The 22,107-nt window shown below is 48.3% G+C and overlaps 1 protein-coding gene across 1 annotated transcript; it reads left to right on the top strand.

The window, feature by feature from the left end:
• Positions 1 to 615: 615 nt before the first annotated feature.
• LOC308163476 (peptidase M20 domain-containing protein 2-like) lies at positions 616 to 20,708 on the top strand (the record flags this gene model as incomplete). Its single annotated transcript, XM_080537660.1, has 8 exons — positions 616 to 641; positions 15,412 to 15,685; positions 18,719 to 18,867; positions 19,235 to 19,377; positions 19,516 to 19,670; positions 19,829 to 19,964; positions 20,166 to 20,273; positions 20,506 to 20,708. 8 exons carry the CDS (start codon positions 616 to 618, stop codon positions 20,706 to 20,708), a joined length of 1,194 nt encoding a protein of 397 aa, XP_080393786.1.
• Positions 20,709 to 22,107: the final 1,399 nt, after the last annotated feature.

The raw sequence follows: 22,107 nt of genomic DNA, 5'->3' as shown, positions 1-22,107 counted from the left end.
TTATAATGTACCGGTAATGCGGTTATCATCATTTCAAATGAACTTACCTGTCACTACCCTCCTGTCCGTCTCCTAGCATACTGGCATTTCCTCCCTGTGGAACACAGAACCGAATACAGCTCTACTACTACTACTACTACTACTACTAGTGCTTTGAGTTGCATTTCATGTGCGAAAGGCGCTATATAAATAAAGTTTTACTTACTACTACTACTACTACTACTATCCTACTAATACTACTGCTGCTGCTGCTGCTGCTGCTGCTACTACTACTACTACTACTACTACTACTACTACTACTACTACTACTACTACTACTACTACTACTACTACTACTACTACTACTACTACTACTACTACTACTACTACTTCTACTACTACTACTACTTCTACTACTACTACTACTACTTCTACTACTACTTCTACTACTACTTCGGACAGATGTTTCATCCTAAAACAATAACCGCCCATAAAGCCTTGGAATATTATTTAGCAGTATGTAGTAATTAAAACCATTTCAGAGACATACAGTATTGAAGATCATTGAGCACTATGAGTAGTAGGATACATACCTTGAAGGGCTGACAGGAGGTGAGTTCTGTGCTGAAAGAGGCCATGGCCACCTGGCTCGGGGAGACCAGGTAGAGCGGGCGAGGGCGGGGACGTTGACGAGCTAAGAGAGACGTGGGGCAAGGTGAAGGGAGAGGCGGGGCAGGCACATCCTCCGCCCTTACCATTTTCCGTCTCCCTCTCTTCCTCTTATTTTCTACCCTTGAAGGACAAGTCTTTGACTTCACCACACTGTAGAGAGCAGGAGGGACAATCGCTGGTGGAGGTGGAACAGGGTTGGTCGGAAGAGCTGAGCTGGAGCGACCGACAGCAGCATGGGGAACAGATTTGGAGGCTGCATTTGAGTCAGAGGATGCTGTGGGATTCACACTTCCCAAAGAATGAAACTGAGGTTGAACTTGGGCTTTCCCTTCAGTCTGGCCACAAGTCTCCTTCATCACATCAGACTGATGCTGTTTGATCTGAGAGGAATTCTCTGCTGCAGGGGAAGGCTTCACTGCCTCGTTGCTGCCTCGTCTAGAATGACCTGCCTCGTCGCAGGGATATGACAATATTTCTTCTAGCGCTTGGAGGTCAGACACAGGGAAGTCAAATCCACTTTCCCAGCTGTGAGGACTGGGGCCTTCCACTTCAGGAGGTAGTGACGCAGCAGTAGCTGTGTTACCAGGGGCTCAGCGTGTTGGGTGTAGGTCACCTGTGCAGTCATTACAAGGACCTTTATCTGACCCTGGCCTCCATGGGTCCAGGACGGAGACCGATTCTGCTTGAGAAAGGTTTTGCGCTGAGTAGTTGTTCACTTGCAGGCCACTTTGAGGTTCAAATGTCTTGTAACTGTTGTAGCTGCCAGAGCCAGAGCAATTTGAGCCGTTCTGCTCTAACACAAGCTTGGGCGGAGAGAGGAACATGTGGGAGTGGGAATTAGTGTGAGCTACGGAGCCTCCCAAATATGTAGCACTATCCACAGGCTTCCACTGTGCCATAGTGGAGTGGGCCGGATGGGGGAGGCTTTGAGACGTGGGCTGGATGAGGGAAACACCGTGCTGAGAGATAAAGTGGCGCTTCAGGGAGTGAGAATCATAGTAGCTCTTCCGGCACCCAGGTTCAACACATCGAAACTGCTTCCGTTTTTGATGAGTTAAGATGTGGTCATTACTGTGAAGAAGAATGATATTGCATCAGGTGCATTACAATGAAACAATTATTTTTTAAAGTACTATATTATAGACCAAAGCCACAATCTAAGAGCATACCAGCCAACACAAATGCACCCCATAAGATTTAATTTATATGGAATAAGTATTTACCGTATTTTCCGGACTATAAGTCGCACCCGAGTATAAGTCGCAGCAGGCCAAAAATGGGCCGTGAAGAGGAAAAAACCACATATAAGTCGCACTGGACTATAAGTCGCATGGTTCAAGGGAACGGGCTTGGCGGAATCAGCGGGGAAAGAAGACCCTGTTGAGCTTGACTCTAGTCTGGCACTGTGAAGAGACATGAGAGGATTTGTAAGCCCAGGAAGGACATAATTCACGTTAAAACTTCTTCTGAAAGGTTAGAAATACTTAAATTATCGAGTGTAAAGCCAGGGCTAGCTAGCGCGTTGCTAACGAAGGTTAGCAAAATGGCGTCGCGGGAGCAAGCAAACAGGATGGAACAGCCTCTGAAAGGTAATAAATGACTTTAATATCGTGTATAACGTTCATAATAGCGTGTATAACGTTCATAATATAGTGCTTAATGTCCACATTGTCGAGTGTAACGACTATTTATCGTGTATAAGGCCATGACAAAGATAGCTTGGTGAAAAACGGAAGTAGTTAGGATGAAGGGCGGCCTACAAACAATGCAACATTGAACAGCCTCTGAAAGGTAATAAATGACTTTAATATCGTGTATAACGTTCATAATATCGTGTATAAGGTCCATAATATCATGTTTAATGTCCACATTGTCGTGTTTAATGTCCACATTGTCGAGTATAATGGCTATTCTATCGCGTATGTGGCGCTAGCGGAAGTAGCAAAATAGCCTCGCGGGGGTAACTTAGCAACATAGAACAGTCTCTGGAAGGAATAAATGACTTTAATATCGTTTATAACGTCCATAACATTGTGTATAAGGTCCATAACATCATGTTTAATGTCCACATTGTCGTGTTTAATGTCCACATTGTCAAGTATAATGGCTATTCTATCGTGTATGAGGCGCTAGCGGAAGTTACTCCTTGGTTCATGTCAGTCAGAGATTACCGTATGTCAGTTCATGTCAGTCAGAGATGATGAATTATTGATATATAAGTCGCACCTGACTATAAGTCGCAGGACCAGCCAAAGTATGAAAAAAACCGCGACTTATAGTCCGGAAAATACGGTAGGTGGAATGACAGGGAATGACTTGTTGTTTTTTCTTTTTCTTGTGATTAAAGTAATTCTGGAACCAACATATCTGTTTCTACATCACTTCTCCCATAAAAATAAAAACATAAATGATGGAGTAATATATTAGGTCATATATAATATATTAAGTCATGGTAAGGTATTACGGTAAATAACATACAAGTCATATTCATCAAATTCAAGGGGTATGTTTCATTATTCGAAATGGCTTCATCTCAGACAGGAGAAAGGGTAAATGACTTCATCTCAGACAGGAGAAAGGGTACATGATTCACAGACAGGAGAAAGGGTACATGATTCACAGACAGGAGAAAGGGTACATGATTCACAGACAGGAGAAAGGGTACATGATTCACAGACAGGAGAAAGGGTACATGATTCACAGACAGGAGAAAGGGTACATGATTCACAGACAGGAGAAAGGGTAAATGACTTCATCTCAGAAAGGAGGAAGGGTTTGTGCCTCACAGGTGATCGTGGCGTTTAAAGCCTCGCTGGCAGACGGGACAGACGTGTGGTCTCCCCTGCTGGTGGCTCAGCAGGTGTTTGTTGAGTGCATTGGCTGTTCCAAACATTTTATGACAGAGTGAACACTCATGAGGTGACATCCGGACAGGTGCTGTTGGTGAACATACCTCAGACGCCAACAGAGGGCCCTCACCCGCCATTAAAGGACATGGGGCATTGGCTGAGACAGCTGCTAATGAAGATAAGAAACATCAGTCCCAAAAAGGTACACAACAAGGGATTGTCCACTTATCGTTCATTCATAAACGCCCCCCATAGACAACAACCATGTCTTAAACTAATTCTACGATGTGTGTGACTATCAACACAGGTGGGCCCGGCTACTCACCTATCTCTCTATTTACATCTGTCTCACGGCCCATCCAATGTACTCACCTATCTCTCTATTTACATCTGTCTCACGGCCCATCCAATGCTCTAGGTATGGGGGGCAGGGAGGAGGCGAGGGATTGGGGGCGTTGAGGAGAGCTTCAATTGATGAAAGAGGTTGCAGACACCCCTCAGCGTATTCCGTGTCCTCCATTTGTGGTTTTACAATCAAAAGTGTAGTCTTACAAAGAGACAAAAGTATTAGTATGCCATTGTCTATATGACATTATCTGTGTAAATATAATTTAGGTTTAAAAATGTTTTTTTAAGACATTTTGGAGCTCAGGCTTTTAGCTGCGTTACTCCCGTGATGCCCAGTGATAACTGTGCTGCTTCAACATTGTTGCTGCTGCGCTCTAATAACGTTCTAATAACGTTCTAATAACGTTCTAATAACGTTCTAATAACATCAGTCCCAAAAAGGTATACAACAAGGGATTGTCCACTTATCGTTCATTCATAAACACCCCCCATAGACAACAACCATGTCTTAAACTAATTCTACGATGTGTGTGACTATCAACACAGGTGGGCCCGGCTACTCACCTATCTCTCTATTTACATCTGTCTCACGGCCCATCCAATGTACTCACCTATCTCTCTATTTACATCTGTCTCACGGCCCATCCAATGTACTCACCTATCTCTCTATTTACATCTGTCTCACGGCCCATCCAATGCTCTAGGTATGGGGGGCAGGGAGGAGGCGAGGGATTGGGGGCGTTGAGGAGAGCTTCAATTGATGAAAGAGGTTGCAGACACCCCTCAGCGTATTCCGTGTCCTCCATTTGTGGTTTTACAATCAAAAGTGTAGTCTTACAAAGAGACAAAAGTATTAGTATGCCATTGTCTATATGACATTATCTGTGTAAATATAATTTAGGTTTAAAAAGGTTTTTTTAAGACATTTTGGAGCTCAGGCTTTTAGCTGCGTTACTCCCGTGATGCCCAGTGATAACTGTGCTGCTTCAACATTGTTGCTGCTGCGCTCTAATAACGTTCTAATAACGCTCTAATAACGTTCTAATAACGCTCTAATAACGTTCTAATAACGTTCTAATAACGTTCTAATAACGCTCTATTAACGTTCTAATAACGTTCTAATAACGTTCTAATAACGTTCACTGTTGAGCCAATTACGATCACTCAAATATCATCCAAGAAAGATATAATAATATTGACAGCATGTTTTGTACTTTTCAATTGTCACGGATGGATTTGATGACCTTGTCCACCTCCTGCACATTTAGAGAATTAGACAAACGCATCGCACCTCCTCACCAAAAACCTCAAGTGAAAAAAGCCAAATGTGATGACGATAATTAGCTAGATAGCTATAATCACCTCCGAAATTTCTTGATAGCTATGCCAGCTAAATTCCAAACTTATTAAAGTTGCTCTAATATTGCTGGCAAACTTCAGCTACTAAGTAGGTGTACAATTAAATACTCTCAAACTCAGAAATGATCAGCAAAGACCCTCATGTCCCTCGCTAATCTCACCTTCCAACATCACATTCACCTTCTCATCCTCTGTTTCCTTGTGACAGGGCGAACCAGGGTTGCCAGATATGTTGACATTTTCCAGCCTAACCACAGTCTAAAAATCGCTTAATCAACCAAAAACCACCAGCCCCAAACCTATAATTGTCAGAAAACCACTAATTACTATTCGGCAGGTGCCCATCTCCTGCCCCCAAACTGTTTGTCTGTTGCCAATGATGTTTGTAAAATATTGTTTAAAAACAATGCACATTGTATGTAGCTACTAGGGTGTGCGTTTTAACTTAACACATTTTGTAACATTCAGGTACTGACATTTTGATATCGCTTAAATGTTATTTATCCAGCCCAACTGCCTTTTTCCGGCCCAGTGTGATCAAAAGTAGCCCATTCGAGGGTAATCCGCCCCATCTGGCAACCCTGCGCACAGTAGCTAAATACAGATGCTAGCTCTACGAAGCTCTCGAGCTAGCATAACCTCGACCGTTATCTTAGTCTGCGATCAATATAAACGTTTTAAACAAACAACATCCATGTCATGTCAACTAGAATACACAGGCAGGCACTCCAAAAACTGCCAAATAGAATATATATGACATAATATATAGATATAATATAATAGAATATATATGATATAATATATAGATATAATAGAATATATATGAGGAATTCCTCTCAAAGTGGTAAAATGATTATGGTTGTTGTTACTCACAGGAGTCTCTTGTTATCACGGAGAACTTTCCCGCCTTTTCCTCTGCCAGCCCTGACGGGTTTTTGTTTTTTTACACGTGACTCTGCAGTAGGTACAGATGCTCTACCAAGCTCTCAACGTAACCTCAGGGACCGTTATCAAGTGATGTCATACAAATGCAGAAATTGTATTATTGTACCAAAAATGCACATTTTGTTGCAATGTTTTTTCAGTCCAGTGAATACATGTTAAAGAAATACACTCCCGTATTGCAATTAGAAAACCATTTTCTTTTCCAATTTAATGAGAAATACATTTAAAATATTGGCTACCCCCAATCTATTGTTTGTCTGCTTCTTATCAGTCTTTATAATAGGGGTGTGTGCTTGGTTTAACGTAGAAATCCAGTGACGGCACACTCTTGAGACATTTACCCATACTGTTGTCTGTTTAAACAGAGCTGGGACAGAATTACACTCCTGTCGTTTGCCCTCCCCGGCAAATCTCTGGAGAATCAGCTTCTTGTTTGGGACTGGGTTGTTGTTGTAGTTGGTGATGGAAAAACAGATGGAGAGTGCCCCCTGCCGACCAAATATAATGATGAGTGCACCCTGCCGACCAAATATAATTATGAGTGCCCCCTGCCGACCAAATATAATTATGATTGCGCCCTGCCGACTAACAGCATGCTTATTTCAGAGATACGTACGTACCGGACGACCTGAGGTGCGTGCCGAGGTTACTCGAAATATTGTTTTCTCCATTACCATAGGTGTCAATAGCGTAGGAGACAGGTACCTCAGACACCTGCTTTCAGCCTTCTTTCGTAGACTATCCAGCTGCCAATGGCTCGGCACACCATATCCACTGAGTCACTCCTCGAGTTCAAACAGAAAGTTGGCAATTGTATTGACGAAGTCAAAGACAAGCTCTATAGTCTAAGCAAAGACATATGGTGTTATGAAGGCCCACAATTTAGAGCCAGTTTAGTTTCCCCGAATCAGCCCTATTTTGCCCCTGTTATTTCCTTTATTATTTTCCATATTATTCATGTACGTTTTCATGAAGGTGTATGTATTGTTATTGTAATGTTTATGTATATGTTTAATGACGTGGTATATCCGGGGTGTGTCCGTGACCCGGATGCTGTGTCCGGTTGATATATATAGGGACGGAAGTGCTCTGTGCGTCAGTGTGACGAGAATCAGAGTGATGAGAGTAACGAGAGTGAGAAGAAGCAGAGAGAACGAGAAGTCGATCTAAGATGGCGGAGTCAGTAACACGCACACCGTGCTGAAGCTGAATACCTGAAGAGTGATTATTGAGTTCACAACTGTGATAGCCCGTTTAGCTGTGTCCCCGTTAGCCAGCCTTGCCAGCAGCCGGCTGCTAACGTTGGACCAAGCGAGACCCAAGCTGGACAGAGCCGTCGCCTCCACGAGTGGATTGCGACCGACCGCTGACTCCACCGGAGCTTACCGTGGACCCCGGACCTGAGCCCTTCACCCCTCGTCGTGGACTACGAAGAAGCCCCTTTCCCTTCGAGTTGCTACGTCACCCCCCCCCCTTTGTCTGCTACCTTCCTCGAAGCACATGCGAGCTCCAACCAGGCCTCAACGCGCTCCTTTCAGTCCGGGACTCTAAGCCTGTTCAGGCCAGATACTGTGAGTGAGTGAGTGTGTGTGTGGCCGGCGGGGAGGGAGTATATTTGGGATGTGTATAATTTGTATAAATAAATGTGTTTGTTCATATGGGATACCGTTACTGTGTGTTTAGTCGTCTGTTAGCTAATGTTAATGCTAATGCTAATGCTAATGCTAATGCTAATGCTAACGATAGTACTGCTAGTCAAAAGGGTTGCTGGCGCCCCCTGCCTGTATCCTCCTACACTGCCTATTTAGCTCAGAGTTAGTTAGATAACCAGCCCTTCCTAAATTCTACAGTCCTTTTAGCTACTCCCTGGTTACAATTGGTCCTTCGAGCCGGATAGGTTGTGTAGTGATAGCATGGCTGAGCGCAGCCAACCAGACAAGACAGTTACCCCCCCTTCTCCGCCCCCTGAGCCAGAGCCACGACCACAGAGAGTCCCACGGTTGCCTCCGAGGTTACAGGAGTATGAGCTTGAGCTCGAAAGCTCACTGAGTGGTAGTGAGGAGCGCACTCCACGGGATACAGTGGTCGGAGAGGCCGAGGTGTCCGCCGGCGCGCGGGTGGCTAGCACCGAGACAGCCATCAAAGAGCACCAGCCTGAGGATGAGATGGCAGAACAGCAGGGTTTTGCCGTAGAAACGGAAGAGCAGGAAGGAGAGGCCCGGTCCGACAGCGCCTGCGGGCGGAAGAGGGAGGGCCTCAGCCTTCACGATCTGCCTCCCAGTACGGCGCGCTCGAGACCTAGCTCCTGCCGTTCAGTGGCTTCCTCCCGGTCCAGGGTTTCCGTGGGCAGTTCTGCCTCTGGGGCGGATAGCATGCACTCCAGAGGGAGTAGTGCCGCGCTGTCAGAATGTATGCGCCAACAGGCCGAGATGGCGTTAGAGCGGGAACGCCTCCAGTTCGAGCGTGAACGCCTCCAGATGGAGGGGGCGGAACGCGCGGCGGAGAGGCAGCGCCAGGAGGCGCTAGAACGTGAACGCCTCCAGATGGAGGGGGCGGAACGCGCGATGGAGAGGCGCGAGCGCCTCCAGATGGAGGGAGCGGAACGTGCGGCGGAGAGACAGCGCCAGGAGGCGTTAGAGAGGGAACGCATCCAGTTCGAGCGCGAGCGCCTCCAGATGGGGAGAGAGCAACTGCACGCGGAGACGATGGCGGAAGTGATGCAGACCATGCGCGACGTGTGCATCAGCAGAGCTCCGTCGGCCCGTAGCTCCAGAGCATCATCCGCACGGCCCTCTCGAGTGCCATCTCCTGAACCCCCCGCCGATGGCTCCATGACCCCCGCCATGACTGTCCAACTACAGGCCCAGCTGACCACCTTGAAGGAAGAGGACCAGGGACCCGACCGCTACGCGGCCCAGAGGGAGCCAGCGTCGCTGCCCGGGAGGGGAGCCATTCCCCAAGAGCGTAGCACACCCTTAGGTCCTCCAGTGCACCAAAACGCATGCAGGCCGGACACCCAGACCGTCACTCCAGCCCCGATCATCCACTACAGGATGTTTCCCCAGGTGGAGGGACCCAAGTTCCCCTTCTTCAAGGACGAGGACAGGAGCCAGTATGTGGAACTACGCATCTGCCTAGACACGCTCTTGGACGACTCCTGCTCAGAGTCCTACAAATATGCGATTCTCCTTCAGCATGTGAGGAACCCCAGAGCCCACAACATGGTTCTGGCCCATGCCTCCGCACCGACACCTTACACCAGAGCGCTCGCCGACTTGGATGCCCGCTACGGTCGTCCCTGGAACCACGCCCTTGCTGAACTGCAAGCCCTCGAACAGCAGGCCCCCATCAAGGATGAACGGGCGCTGGATGACTTCGCGCTCCGCGTGCACACCTTGGTTGGAATGCTGAAGACGCAGGGCCCAGCTGGCGCCAGCGAGATCAACAGCACCTCCAACGTAGAGCGGCTGCTCCGCAAGATCCCACGCTTCCGGCAGGAGAGGTTCCGGCGACAGCAGCGCGTTCGTAACCCCGGGAAGTTGGGTCTGAGCATGGCTGCCTTCGCGGAGTTCCTACTGGAGGAAGTGCATGACACCAACGTAGACGCCATGGGTTACGCTGAGCCGAAGAAGGAGAGGGAGAAGGGAGACCGCTGGGACAGGCCGAGCTCGAACAGAGGACGCCCAGTAGGAGTGCTGCACACAGAGGAGGAGCCTCGGAGAGAGAGGAAAGCCCGACCTGAGGGAAAGGATTCCTCTCAACCCCCTCAAAAGGGACGGAGAGGTCCACCGCCATGTCCGTACTGCACCAGCGAGCACTGGTTCAATGAGTGCAGTGACTTCGACAACCTGAGTACCGAGGCCAAGCAGAGGTGGCTCGAGGAGAACAAGAGGTGCTGGAACTGTGGGCGCGACCATCTGGCTAAGAACTGCACCTTGAGGAGAAAGTGCAACCGCTGCGAGGAGGTCCACCTCAACATCCTACACGAGGTCTCCCTCGCCAGGTCCACGGAGGGCACCAGAAGCCCTAGGTCCGGTAGCGCACCGGAAGAGGAAACACCTGTCTACTATCTAGACCCAACCCAGAGCAGCGGCTCCAAGGTCCTACTGAAGGTGGTGAAGGTCCGACTGCACCACAACAACGCTGTGTACGACACGTACGCCGTTCTAGACGACGGGTCGGAACGGACCATCCTCCTCCAGGAGGCAGTGCGCCAGTTGGGGCTCCACGGGACTGAGGAGAAGCTGACTCTGCGCACGATACGTCGCGACCTTAAAGAGGTCACCGGGGCGAGAATCAACTTCTCTATCTCCCCGGCGGGGCGGCCGTCGGACAGATATCGGCTTCAGAATGTCTTCACCGCAGACCAGCTAGCGCTCTCCCGCTACGACTACCCCCTGGAGAGATTACGCGCAAGATATTCCCACCTACGGCGAGTGGACCTACATCCGATAGAAGGAGCGGAGCCAACCCTTCTCATCGGCTCGGACAACGCTGCACTGATCGTGTCGCTCCGTCCTCCGCTGAGAGGACCACGAGGCTGCCCGATGGCGGTTAAGACTGCGCTTGGGTGGGCCCTCCAAGGCGCTACCGAGTGGAGAGATAGAGACGGGAGAGCTACGTCATCCCTCCATGTCCGCACCGAAGAAGTGCAGACCATCAACTGCCTTCACACCAGTGTGGACTCCATGAATGCGGCGCTACTAGACAACGTCCAGAAGCTGTGGACGCTAGACGTTGCGCCCTACAAGAATGAGAAGCTCTACGTACGGTCAAAGGAGGACGTCTACGCCATAGACCTCCTTAAAGCAAAGACAGTGCGTATCGAAGTCCAGGGCGTGAAGAGATACGTCACACCACTACTCCGAAGAGAACCCATGCCAGAGTTTCGAGTATCCCCTCGAACCGTCCTACAGTGTCTGACCAGCACTGAGAAGCGTATGAGGAAGGACGAGGTCCTTGCTGCTTCTTACAGAACTGAGATGAAGAAACTGACGGAGTCCGGTCTGGTGAAGAAGCTTGAGCCAGCCGAGGCGAACCAGAGTGCCGAGTCTTGGTACCTCCCGCACCACAATGTTCACCACAACGGGAAGAACCGAGTGGTCTTCAACTGTAGCTACCAGGTGGGGAAGCTCAACCTCAACCACTATCTTCTCCCTGGTCCAACCTTGACCCCAGCCCTCTTGGGAGTTCTGGTGCGCTTCCGTCAGCAGCCGATCGCAGTCAGTGGTGACATTAAGCGAATGTTTCACCAGGTCAGGATGTTGGAGGAAGACAAGCCACTCATGAGGTTTCTCTGGAGAGAGGACCCGAGCGACCCCGACCCCTCTATCTACCAGTGGGAGGTGCTACCCTTCGGGACAACCTGCAGCCCCTGTTGCGCTACCTATGCGCTACAGACTCACGCCGCGCAGGAGACGGCACCTCCTGGAGTGTTTGACGCCGTCCATAAGAGCTTTTACGTGGACAACTGCCTCCACAGTTCGAAGACAGCCACGGAAGCCCGTCAGCTAGTCCAGGACCTGCGTGCTCATCTCCAGGAGGGTGGATTTGAGATCTGCCAGTGGGCCAGCAACGACCCGCAAGTCATCAGAGACCTCCCGAAGGAGGCCACCTCGACCAGCAGCGAGGCTTGGGTCTCTCACTCACCAGATGATGCTCAGGAGATGACGCTCGGACTTATCTGGCAGTTCCAGACCGACACTCTACGCTATCGCAATAAGCCTGCCAAGCCCCAACGCGTCACGATGAGAACGATATACAGCACTCTAGCGAGCCAGTACGACCCACTGGGATATATCGCTCCCTTCACGACGATGGCCAAGGTGCTTGTCCGGGAGCTGTGGGCCCAAGAACGAGGATGGGACGATCCTCTGCCTCGTCACCTAGAAGAGAAGTGGAAGGCCTGGGAGCAGGAACTTCCCACTCTCCAGCACATCAAGCTGCAGCGGAGCTACTTCCCTCCCTCCACGGACCTAGAGAGGAGTGTCATCACGCTACATGTATTCTGCGACGCCTCGGAGATGGCGTACGGGTCCGTGGCATACGTCAGAGCGGCGGAGCTTGGAGGTGAAGTCCACGTCTCGTTTGTCCTGGCACGTTCCCGAGTGGCGCCAAAAAAGCAACAGTCCATCCCAAGACTGGAGCTGTGTGCTGCCCTGAACGGCGCGCAACTGGGAAGCTTCCTGCTCGACGAGCTCCAGCTACCTCTGATGAGCGTCACCATGTGGTCAGACTCAACTACCGTCCTCCAGTGGTTGAAGTCCAGCTCATGTCGGTATAAGGTGTTCGTGGGCACCCGAGTCGCAGAGATTCTGGAGTTGACTGAGGTGAACTGCTGGCGTTATGTAGACACCAAGAGGAACCCTGCTGACGTCATCACGAGAGGGGCAACTCTCCAGGATCTGGCTGAGCCCCACCTGTATCACACGGGACCAGACTTCCTACAGGAGCGGGAGTCAGAGTGGCCAGCCACGCCGGCGTTAGCCGAAGACAGAGAGGACAAAGAGCTGCGTAAGACGTTGTTCTGCGGAGTCACCCAGGTCGTAGACCCTGAGACTACTCCAGGAGAGGAGTGTGAGACGCTCGAAGAGCTGCAGAAGAGGATGTTTTGCTCCAAGGCCGGTCTACCCCTAGATACTACGCTCAGCGCCGAAGATTACACCGCGGCGGAGCTCCTGGTGCTGCAGAGTGCCCAACAGGATGCCTTCTCCCGAGAGCGGGAGTGTCTCGCGAAAGGGAAGCCGATCCCCTCGGACAGTAGACTCCGCGGCTTAGCTCCAGAGCTCGACGGTGTTCTCATTCGCGTGGGTGGCAGACTGCGCCGCGCTCAAGATCTAGACCTAGACACGAAGCATCCCATCGTGCTTCCCACTAAGCATCAGGTCACCAGATTGGTCATCAAGCACCATGATGACAAAGTGCAGCACGCGGGTGGAGAGCGTGTCTTCGCGGAGGTACGACGGAGATTCTGGATACTCCATGGACGGGAGGCGGTACGGAGATATCAAAGGTCCTGCTCGGACTGCCAGAGGTGGCGAGCCACGCCGCCGCAGCCCATGATGTCCGATCTGCCCGAGGACCGGCTGCGACTGAGACAGGCTCCGTTCCACTCTACTGGGGTTGACTGTTTCGGGCCACTCCTAGTCCGAAACCGGCGAGCCTCCGAAAAGCGGTGGGGCATCATCTACACGTGCCTGACGACGAGAGCAATGCACCTTGAAGTTCTGCACCAGCTCACAAGCGACAGCTTCCTCATGTCCTTCAAGAGGTTCACCTCCAGGCGAGGGACCCCTAAGACCCTCCGGTCGGACAGAGGCACCAACTTCGTCGGTGGTGAGGCCGAGCTGAGGGCGAGCTACGCTGCGATGACTGAGGAGGCCCGTGACAGACTCGCCTCCCAGCAAGTGAAGTTTGAGTTCAACCCCCCAAATGCTCCACACTTCGGGGGAGCCTGGGAGCGGGAGATTCGCTCAGTAAAGAACGTCCTACGTACCATTCTCGGACAGAAGGTGCCTACCGATGAGGTGCTCGAGACTGTACTAGCAGAGATTGAGGGCATCTTGAACTCCCGGCCCCTAGGCTATACCTCCAGTGATGTAGCAGATCTGGATCCCATCACGCCCAACTTCTTGCTGATGGGGCGGCGAGACTCTGCACTGCCTCAGGTAGTCTACGACCCTGCAGAGCTCACCGGAAGAAGATGGTGGAGGCACAGCCAGGTGCTCGCGGACCAGTTTTGGAGGCAGTTCATACTGCACTACCTGCCGACCCTGCAAGTCAGGCAGAAGTGGATGAGGGAGAGAGACAACTTGTCCGAAGGTGCCGTGGTACTGGTGATCGACCAGTCCCTTCCACGCGCCGCCTGGCAGACAGGCAGAGTGACCAAGGTCCTGCCGGGTCCGGATGGAAGGGTGCGGACGGCCATCGTGGACGTTGGTGGTCGCACTTACACCCGACCTGTGGCACGCCTGATTGAGCTCCCTCAAATTACGAAGGACACTATCACCTCCTACCTCACGCTGCTAGAGCAGCCTAGCCAGTGTGCCTTCCCTAGTTAAATGAAACCGAGGGTTTCATGGGGCGGCTGTTATGAAGGCCCACAATTTAGAGCCAGTTTAGTTTCCCCGAATCAGCCCTATTTTGCCCCTGTTATTTCCTTTATTATTTTCCATATTATTCATGTACGTTTTCATGAAGGTGTATGTATTGTTATTGTAATGTTTATGTATATGTTTAATGACGTGGTATATCCGGGGTGTGTCCGTGACCCGGATGCTGTGTCCGGTTGATATATATAGGGACGGAAGTGCTCTGTGCGTCAGTGTGACGAGAATCAGAGTGATGAGAGTAACGAGAGTGAGAAGAAGCAGAGAGAACGAGAAGTCGATCTAAGATGGCGGAGTCAGTAACACGCACACCGTGCTGAAGCTGAATACCTGAAGAGTGATTATTGAGTTCACAACTGTGATAGCCCGTTTAGCTGTGTCCCCGTTAGCCAGCCTTGCCAGCAGCCGGCTGCTAACGTTGGACCAAGCGAGACCCAAGCTGGACAGAGCCGTCGCCTCCACGAGTGGATTGCGACCGACCGCTGACTCCACCGGAGCTTACCGTGGACCCCGGACCTGAGCCCTTCACCCCTCGTCGTGGACTACGAAGAAGCCCCTTTCCCTTCGAGTTGCTACGTCACCCCCCCCCCTTTGTCTGCTACCTTCCTCGAAGCACATGCGAGCTCCAACCAGGCCTCAACGCGCTCCTTTCAGTCCGGGACTCTAAGCCTGTTCAGGCCAGATACTGTGAGTGAGTGAGTGTGTGTGTGGCCGGCGGGGAGGGAGTATATTTGGGATGTGTATAATTTGTATAAATAAATGTGTTTGTTCATATGGGATACCGTTACTGTGTGTTTAGTCGTCTGTTAGCTAATGTTAATGCTAATGCTAATGCTAATGCTAATGCTAATGCTAACGATAGTACTGCTAGTCAAAAGGGTTGCTGGCGCCCCCTGCCTGTATCCTCCTACACTGCCTATTTAGCTCAGAGTTAGTTAGATAACCAGCCCTTCCTAAATTCTACAGTCCTTTTAGCTACTCCCTGGTTACATATGGAGTTGCCCAGAACTTGCATATGAAGAAAGAAAGTCTCACGACAGGTTGGTGCAAATTTTCTCTGATGAAAAGGGATGGAGTGTGAATATTCACTATAAACTTGAGACAGCATTCCGTGCGTCATGGGGACCGGTCAGTGATGTATTCCATATTAGTTTCTTGTGCGAATACGATGCATTACCTGGCATTGGACATGCCTGTGGCCATAACCTGATCGATGCATTACCTGGCCTTGGACATGCCTGTGGCCATAACCTGATCGATGCATTACCTGGCCTTGGACATGCCTGTGGCCATAACCTGATCGATGCATTACCTGGCCTTGGACATGCCTGTGGCCATAACCTGATCGCAGAAGTGGGAGCTGCCGCAGCGTTGGGCCTAAAAGCATTGGTAGAATGCACACCCGAGTTCCCTGTTCGTGTCCAGGTATCAGTGGTGGCTGGTGCTAAACATTTTGGGTGGGGCACAGGTTATGGGGGCATGCTCCACGGGGAAGAATATCAACTTTAACATCTGGATTTACAGTCAATTTTAGCATGAGAATAACAGTGTTTCCCCTAGGTTTGCTGCCTTGGGGGGGTGGCATGGACCGTGGCATGGACCCCCCCCCCCCCCAGGGGGTAAGACCCTGCGACATACCAGCGTCATGTCCAGGGGGTGTACTAACTTGTACATTAAGCCGCCTCACGCTACGGAAACAGGAGGCTCCTTCCCTATGGGCCATTAGGCTCGAGAACCATCGGTTCTCAAGGCTACTTACTTATGTGGTCTTGACTACCTGTCCACTTTCTCACCTGGTTCTTGCTGTCTCTCTCTCTCTCTCTCTCTCTCTCTGGTGTGCCGACACCATCCTGCTCTCTCTCCTTCTCTCCCTCCCTATCCTTCTCTCTCCCTTTTGCTGTCAACCAAAAGGCAAACATAACAACCAGAGTATTTATAATCTAATAAGAGGTATAAATTGATCCATATCAATTGTTATTCATATATACATACATATCATATATTCGTCATAGTCAGGGACTCCAATTAAATGTCACGTAGCCTATAGGCATCTCCATCAATCCAGGATTCATTACATTGTCTACTGTCACATTGCCCATATAGTGGGCTGTTGTTCAGGTATTGATGTTAGCCATTGATGTAGTCAGGATTATAGAGTTGGTTTAATTACCTGGATGTAGTGTGCCATGGCCTCTCTGTGGTCCGTGAAGGAGGCAGTGTTGTTAGCAAATGTGACAATCAGCTTGCGTGGAAATAACAGCCCATACCTCACGTTAGCCTCCCGCGGGGTTGAGAAAGTTTTTGTTCGATATCAGTTAGACGGCGTTCCGTCTCGTTAGCGGCTGTTTCCAGGTCCTTTACCTTGGTCGTATTGGAAATCATGTCCTTGCGGAGTGAATCCAGACATTCTTTAATTGGTTTAAGTTTCAGATCAAATGCGGAGTCAAGCTCTTCACGTATGACTTCTCTCATAATTGATGCAAGTTCTCCGCGGTCCATCACCGTAACTTTTTGTTTTAGATCGCTTCTTAGATTTCTTAACTCTCTGCTGCCAGCAGCGTTGGCCATACAACTTGAGTAACCTATATCAAACAATCAACAAACATCCGGTGCGGAGATTGCGACCACAAACGAGATAAGTTTGACTTCGGTAATAGGTCCAGTTGCAATATCCTCAAGTTAGGAACAAAAGATGCCTCATTCTAATCCATTTGTTCAATTTGTTTACAGAAATAAATCCTCCTTACATTGTAAAAAACGTAATTTGTTAGGAGAGCAGTCGTGCTGCCCCAGAAGTCGCTGCCCCGGAAGTCGGAAGTCCTCAGGACTTCCGCATTGGAGCATATGCTGGATATACAACCGGATATTCAAGGCGCACATTTTTGCGCCCCGGCCGAGAAATAGGAGACAGACAATTGGAGCGCTGCTACAGCTCACGTGTAAGCGAAAAGTATTTGGCCTGCGATAGACTTGCATTCGACCGGCGTCCCGACTCCTCCCCCTATGTATTTTAACAGTGAATTTTACACACACAGATAAAAAAAAATATTGTATTGGAGGATTTTTAATGAATGCTGATAGGCGCCGACAGAATATCAGCCGCATTTTGTGAATAAACAATGTTTATTTAAAAAAAAAACTTTTACAAATCGCAACTAGGAAGTGAAGGTGGGGGCGGCGCCCCAGCGCCCTCTATCGGCCAGCCGCCACTGCCAGGTATTGTCAGCGCTCATACACATACATATACTGTAGATATAATATGATCGCACACACATGAATTATGCAATAGAAATCTGAGAAGTCTTTTCTAAAGACTGACACCTTGAGCATGCTCTGCGCCAATTCTCAGTGCAATAAATAGCCAAATTCCTCAACTATATTGTTTATGCTGTATTATACAGCCTGTATAACGTTGAATTATATACAAGTCCGTGGGAGAGCATGGAACTAGACACAGGTTGATCGGGTAACTTGCTCTCTCCACAGGTGACGGTGTTGGGGACCCCAGCCGAGGAGGATGGTGGGGGTAAAATAGACATGATACGGTTGGGTGCTTTTGAAGGCCTTGACATGGCGTTCATGGCCCACCCCTCACAGGAGGATGCCTCCTATCTGCCAGACGTGGCTGAACACGAGTAAGGCTATTTGATTAGTTATTTTATCGGTTCTTACAACCAAAACAGTCTATTACAATATATTTCATGATGAATAAAGACAAATATTTGATTTCCACTTCTCACAGTAATTTCCAACTACACGAATAACACATTAGAAACATGCATGTTGTAGTAGTGCATGCAATCATTTATTGATATTGATAAGTCAATATCAACTGTGCAGGAGCTCTCGTTGTAGTTGGAGGCCCTCGTTTCTGGCCTGTAGCTATTTCAGGCTACAGGCCAGTTATGTGTGAGAGATCTCTCGTGCCCCTGTCCTACTCCCAGAATAAACCAGGAGGACAGAGTCTAACACTTAGTGAATTTTACACACACACAGATAAAAAAAAATATTGTATTGGAGGATTTTTAATGAATGCTGATAGGCGCCGACAGAATATCAGCTGCATTTTGTGAATAAACAATGTTTATTTAAAAAAAAAACTTTTACAAATCGCAACTAGGAAGTGAAGGTGGGGGCGGCGCCCCAGCGCCCTCTATCGGCCAGCCGCCACTGCCAGGTATTGTCAGCGCTCATACACATACATATACTGTAGATATATAATATGATCGCACACACATGAATTATGCAATAGAAATCTGAGAAGTATTTTCTAAAGACTGACACCTTGAGCATGCTCTGCGACAATTCTCAGTGCAATAAATAGCCAAATTCCTCAACTATATTGTTTATGCTGTATTATACAGCCTGTATAACGTTGAATTATATACAAGTCCGTGGATGCCGTGAGAGAGCATGGAACTAGACACAGGTTGATCGGGTAACTTGCTCTCTCCACAGGTGACGGTGTTGGGGACCCCAGCCGAGGAGGATGGTGGGGGTAAAATAGACATGATACGGTTGGGTGCTTTTGAAGGCCTTGACATGGCGTTCATGGCCCACCCCTCACAGGAGGATGCCTCCTATCTGCCAGACGTGGCTGAACACGAGTAAGGCTATTTGATTAGTTATTTTATCGGTTCTTACAACCAAAACAGTCTATTACAATATATTTCATGATGAATAAAGACAAATATTTGATTTCCACTTCTCACAGTAATTTCCAACTACACGAATAACACATTAGAAACATGCATGTTGTAGTAGTGCATGCAATCATTTATTGATATTGATAGGTCAATATCAACTGTGCAGGAGCTCTCGTTGTAGTTGGAGGCCCTCGTTTCTGGCCTGTAGCTATTTCAGGCTACAGGCCAGTTATGTGTGAGAGATCTCTCGTGCCCCTGTCCTACTCCCAGAATAAACCAGGAGGACAGAGTCTAACACTTAGTGTCTGGTTTATGATTTCATTTCCAGTGTCATAGTGAGGTACCATGGCAAGGCGTCTCATGCTGCCGCCTACCCCTGGGAAGGGATCAATGCGCTGGACGCTGCTGTCCTGGCCTACAACAACATCTCTGTGCTCAGACAGCAACTCAAACCAGACTGGAGAGTCCATGGTGAGGGACAGCCTAGTTAACACTTATGTTCCTCCTGATCTTGTCTTCAGGAGTTATGTTTAACATACAACAACAACTGTTTCTTGTAGTGACCTTCCCCACTTGCTCTCAAGTACTGGTGGACCTTGTCCTGTGCAGGTATCATCAAGCATGGTGGGGTGAAACCCGATATCATCCCTGCCTACACTGAGCTGGAGTATTACCTGCGCACTCCCTCACGCAAAGACCTGCCCACTATCAAAGCCAAGGCTGAGAGGTGTTTTAGATCTGCTGCCATGGCAACTGGCTGTGAAGTAAGCGATTTTTTTTTTAAATCACCACATAGGAAAATTATTATAGAAATTAAGAACTCATCTGGTACAGTCATGCAATTTTCTGTTGCATTGAACCCAACGTGTATTACTTTTTTTCATTATTATTATTTTTTTTTTACCAAAAATGTCTTCCTAAGGTTGAAGTCCAGTTTGCAAAGAATGCGTTTGACAACCTCCTGCGGAACACCACACTGCACAGTCTGTATGAGGACAACGGCAAAGCCTTGGGGATGGAATTCACAACAGATGAAGAGGTTCTTAAAAACTCTTCTGGTAGGAGAAGCATCTCTTATGCATCCCATAGGCCCTCTTGTGGTCATTAGAAGGTGACATTCGTTTCTACACAATACTCAGGCAACAGTTCAGTTGCGATAGAAACAACAGTTATGCAATGAGATAGAAATGTTGTGTGTGACTATATGAAAGCTCTTGTATAACTTCATGAAAGGCCCATATTGTCTTGAACACCCACAGGCTCCACTGACTTTGGAAATGTGTCTTTTATTATACCTGGAATCCACCCCTACTTCTATATTGGTTCTGAGGCTCTGAATCACACAGAAGAGTACACTGTAGCAGCTGGTATGCACCTTAAACATGCATGACCACTGTTATCTGATTACAGTAATAGTTTTCCTTTTGATCACATTAGATTATATATACAGTATATGTCATCTTTATCAAAGCCAGCATGTTTTCTTCCCTACAGCATGCTGCATGTTCAGATGTTGTAGTCATTGGATTGGGAAAAGCATGTTAAAAATAAAATAAAACGATGTTATGTAATTCCTTGTCCTTGACTGATTCCTTGCAGGTGATGAGAAGGCTCAGTTCTATGCTCTGCGGGCAGCGAAGGCCTTGGCCATGACGGCCCTGGATGTGCTGCTGTGTCCAGAGCTGCTGCGGCGGGTGAGGGAGGAGTTCACAGAGGTCAAACTAAAGGAGGAACGACTCCTGGGGAGTGGACTGGGGCAGGACGCCTCAGGGGCCATGTCGTGTGGTGGAGTGCAGCTCTGAGACACCTGCAAACACAGCATGCTCTGGCAGACAGGAGATGCAACACCAGTGCTTGATGTTGAATGAAAACGAGATAACTATTTACGATTGCATAAGAGTACGTTCTAGGATACTACGTTCTAAGATGACTTCAATGGATCATTTATTTGATTGAAACAAAAGACACAACGTAATCCACTATTGCATCATTTGTCAAAATTACATCACAGTTACCTAGAATAGAATTATATCTAGTTTACCTAGAATAAAAACACCATCATAAAAAAGTGTCCTATTTTGGCGAGAGATATACCCAGGCTTTGAGGTAAATTAGGCTTAATCCCAAATAGATGCCCTATCAATATTGCATTATTATAAATGCATTGTAATGGCCAGTTTTTAGATCTCCATTAAGACACTTTAATAAACCCTCTGACAAATCTCATCATGTCATTAGTTGTCATTTATCCAAGCAGTTATTATAACATGGAAATAAGTAGTCTGGGCAGTTAAAGCAATAATCTGTTCTTCGGTACAGTACGCCCACTGGATTTTTTAATGTATTCTAAGTATGCATCATTAAACTGAGATTATCCAAAATATATACGTATGTATATACAATCTGTTGAGAGAATGATATACAATTTGAGAACAAACCTTAGAAGATAGAATTTTTATTCATAACTCAACAAAAAAAACACCACAGTGTAAATGTTAGAAAACCATGTCAGTAGTCCACTTAGCTTTCACAAATTCAAACAAAAACTCAATCTGACATTAAAATGGATAAGAATAGGAAGTGGAAACTAAAAGACATGCTGGGAGGTGTAAGTAAAAAATACAGCAGCCTACATCAGTTGGTTCTTCTATCATGCTAACATCTGTGATTTGTTATAATGACCTGTGGCAGGGTGGACTGCTCGATGCCTCCCTCTGGTGGCAAGAACCGTGGAGTGATCTTCAACAACCACTTATCCGGTGTGGTGAACATCACACTCTCCTGCAGATTCTTCCTCTCTGATGCTTCTTCAGGCTTCCTGCTTGTCTGAAACTCTTCCCACACTCAGAGCACTGGTATGGTTTCTCTCCTGTGTGTATTCTCTGGTGTAGAAATAGGTCTCCTGATTGATTGAAACTCTTGCCACACTGGGAGCACTGGTATGGTTTCTCTCCTGTGTGTATTCTCTGGTGTATCTTTAGGTATCCTGCTTGATTGAAGCTCTTGCCACACTGTATGCACTGGTATGGTTTCTCTCCTGAGTGTATTCTCTGGTGTCTCTTTAGGTCTCCTGCACGAGTGAAACTCTTCCCACACTGGGAGCACTGGTATGGTTTCTCTCCTGTGTGTATTCTCTGGTGTGTCTTTAAGTGTTGTTCCTTAATGAAACTCTTCCCACACTGGGAGCACTGGTATGGTTTC

Source organism: Nansenia antarctica (genome assembly GCF_963989245.1).
Source record: "Nansenia antarctica genome assembly, chromosome: 8".
NCBI classification, from domain to species: domain Eukaryota; kingdom Metazoa; phylum Chordata; class Actinopteri; order Argentiniformes; family Microstomatidae; genus Nansenia; species Nansenia antarctica.
This window is presented reverse-complemented; position numbering and strand designations above follow the sequence as displayed.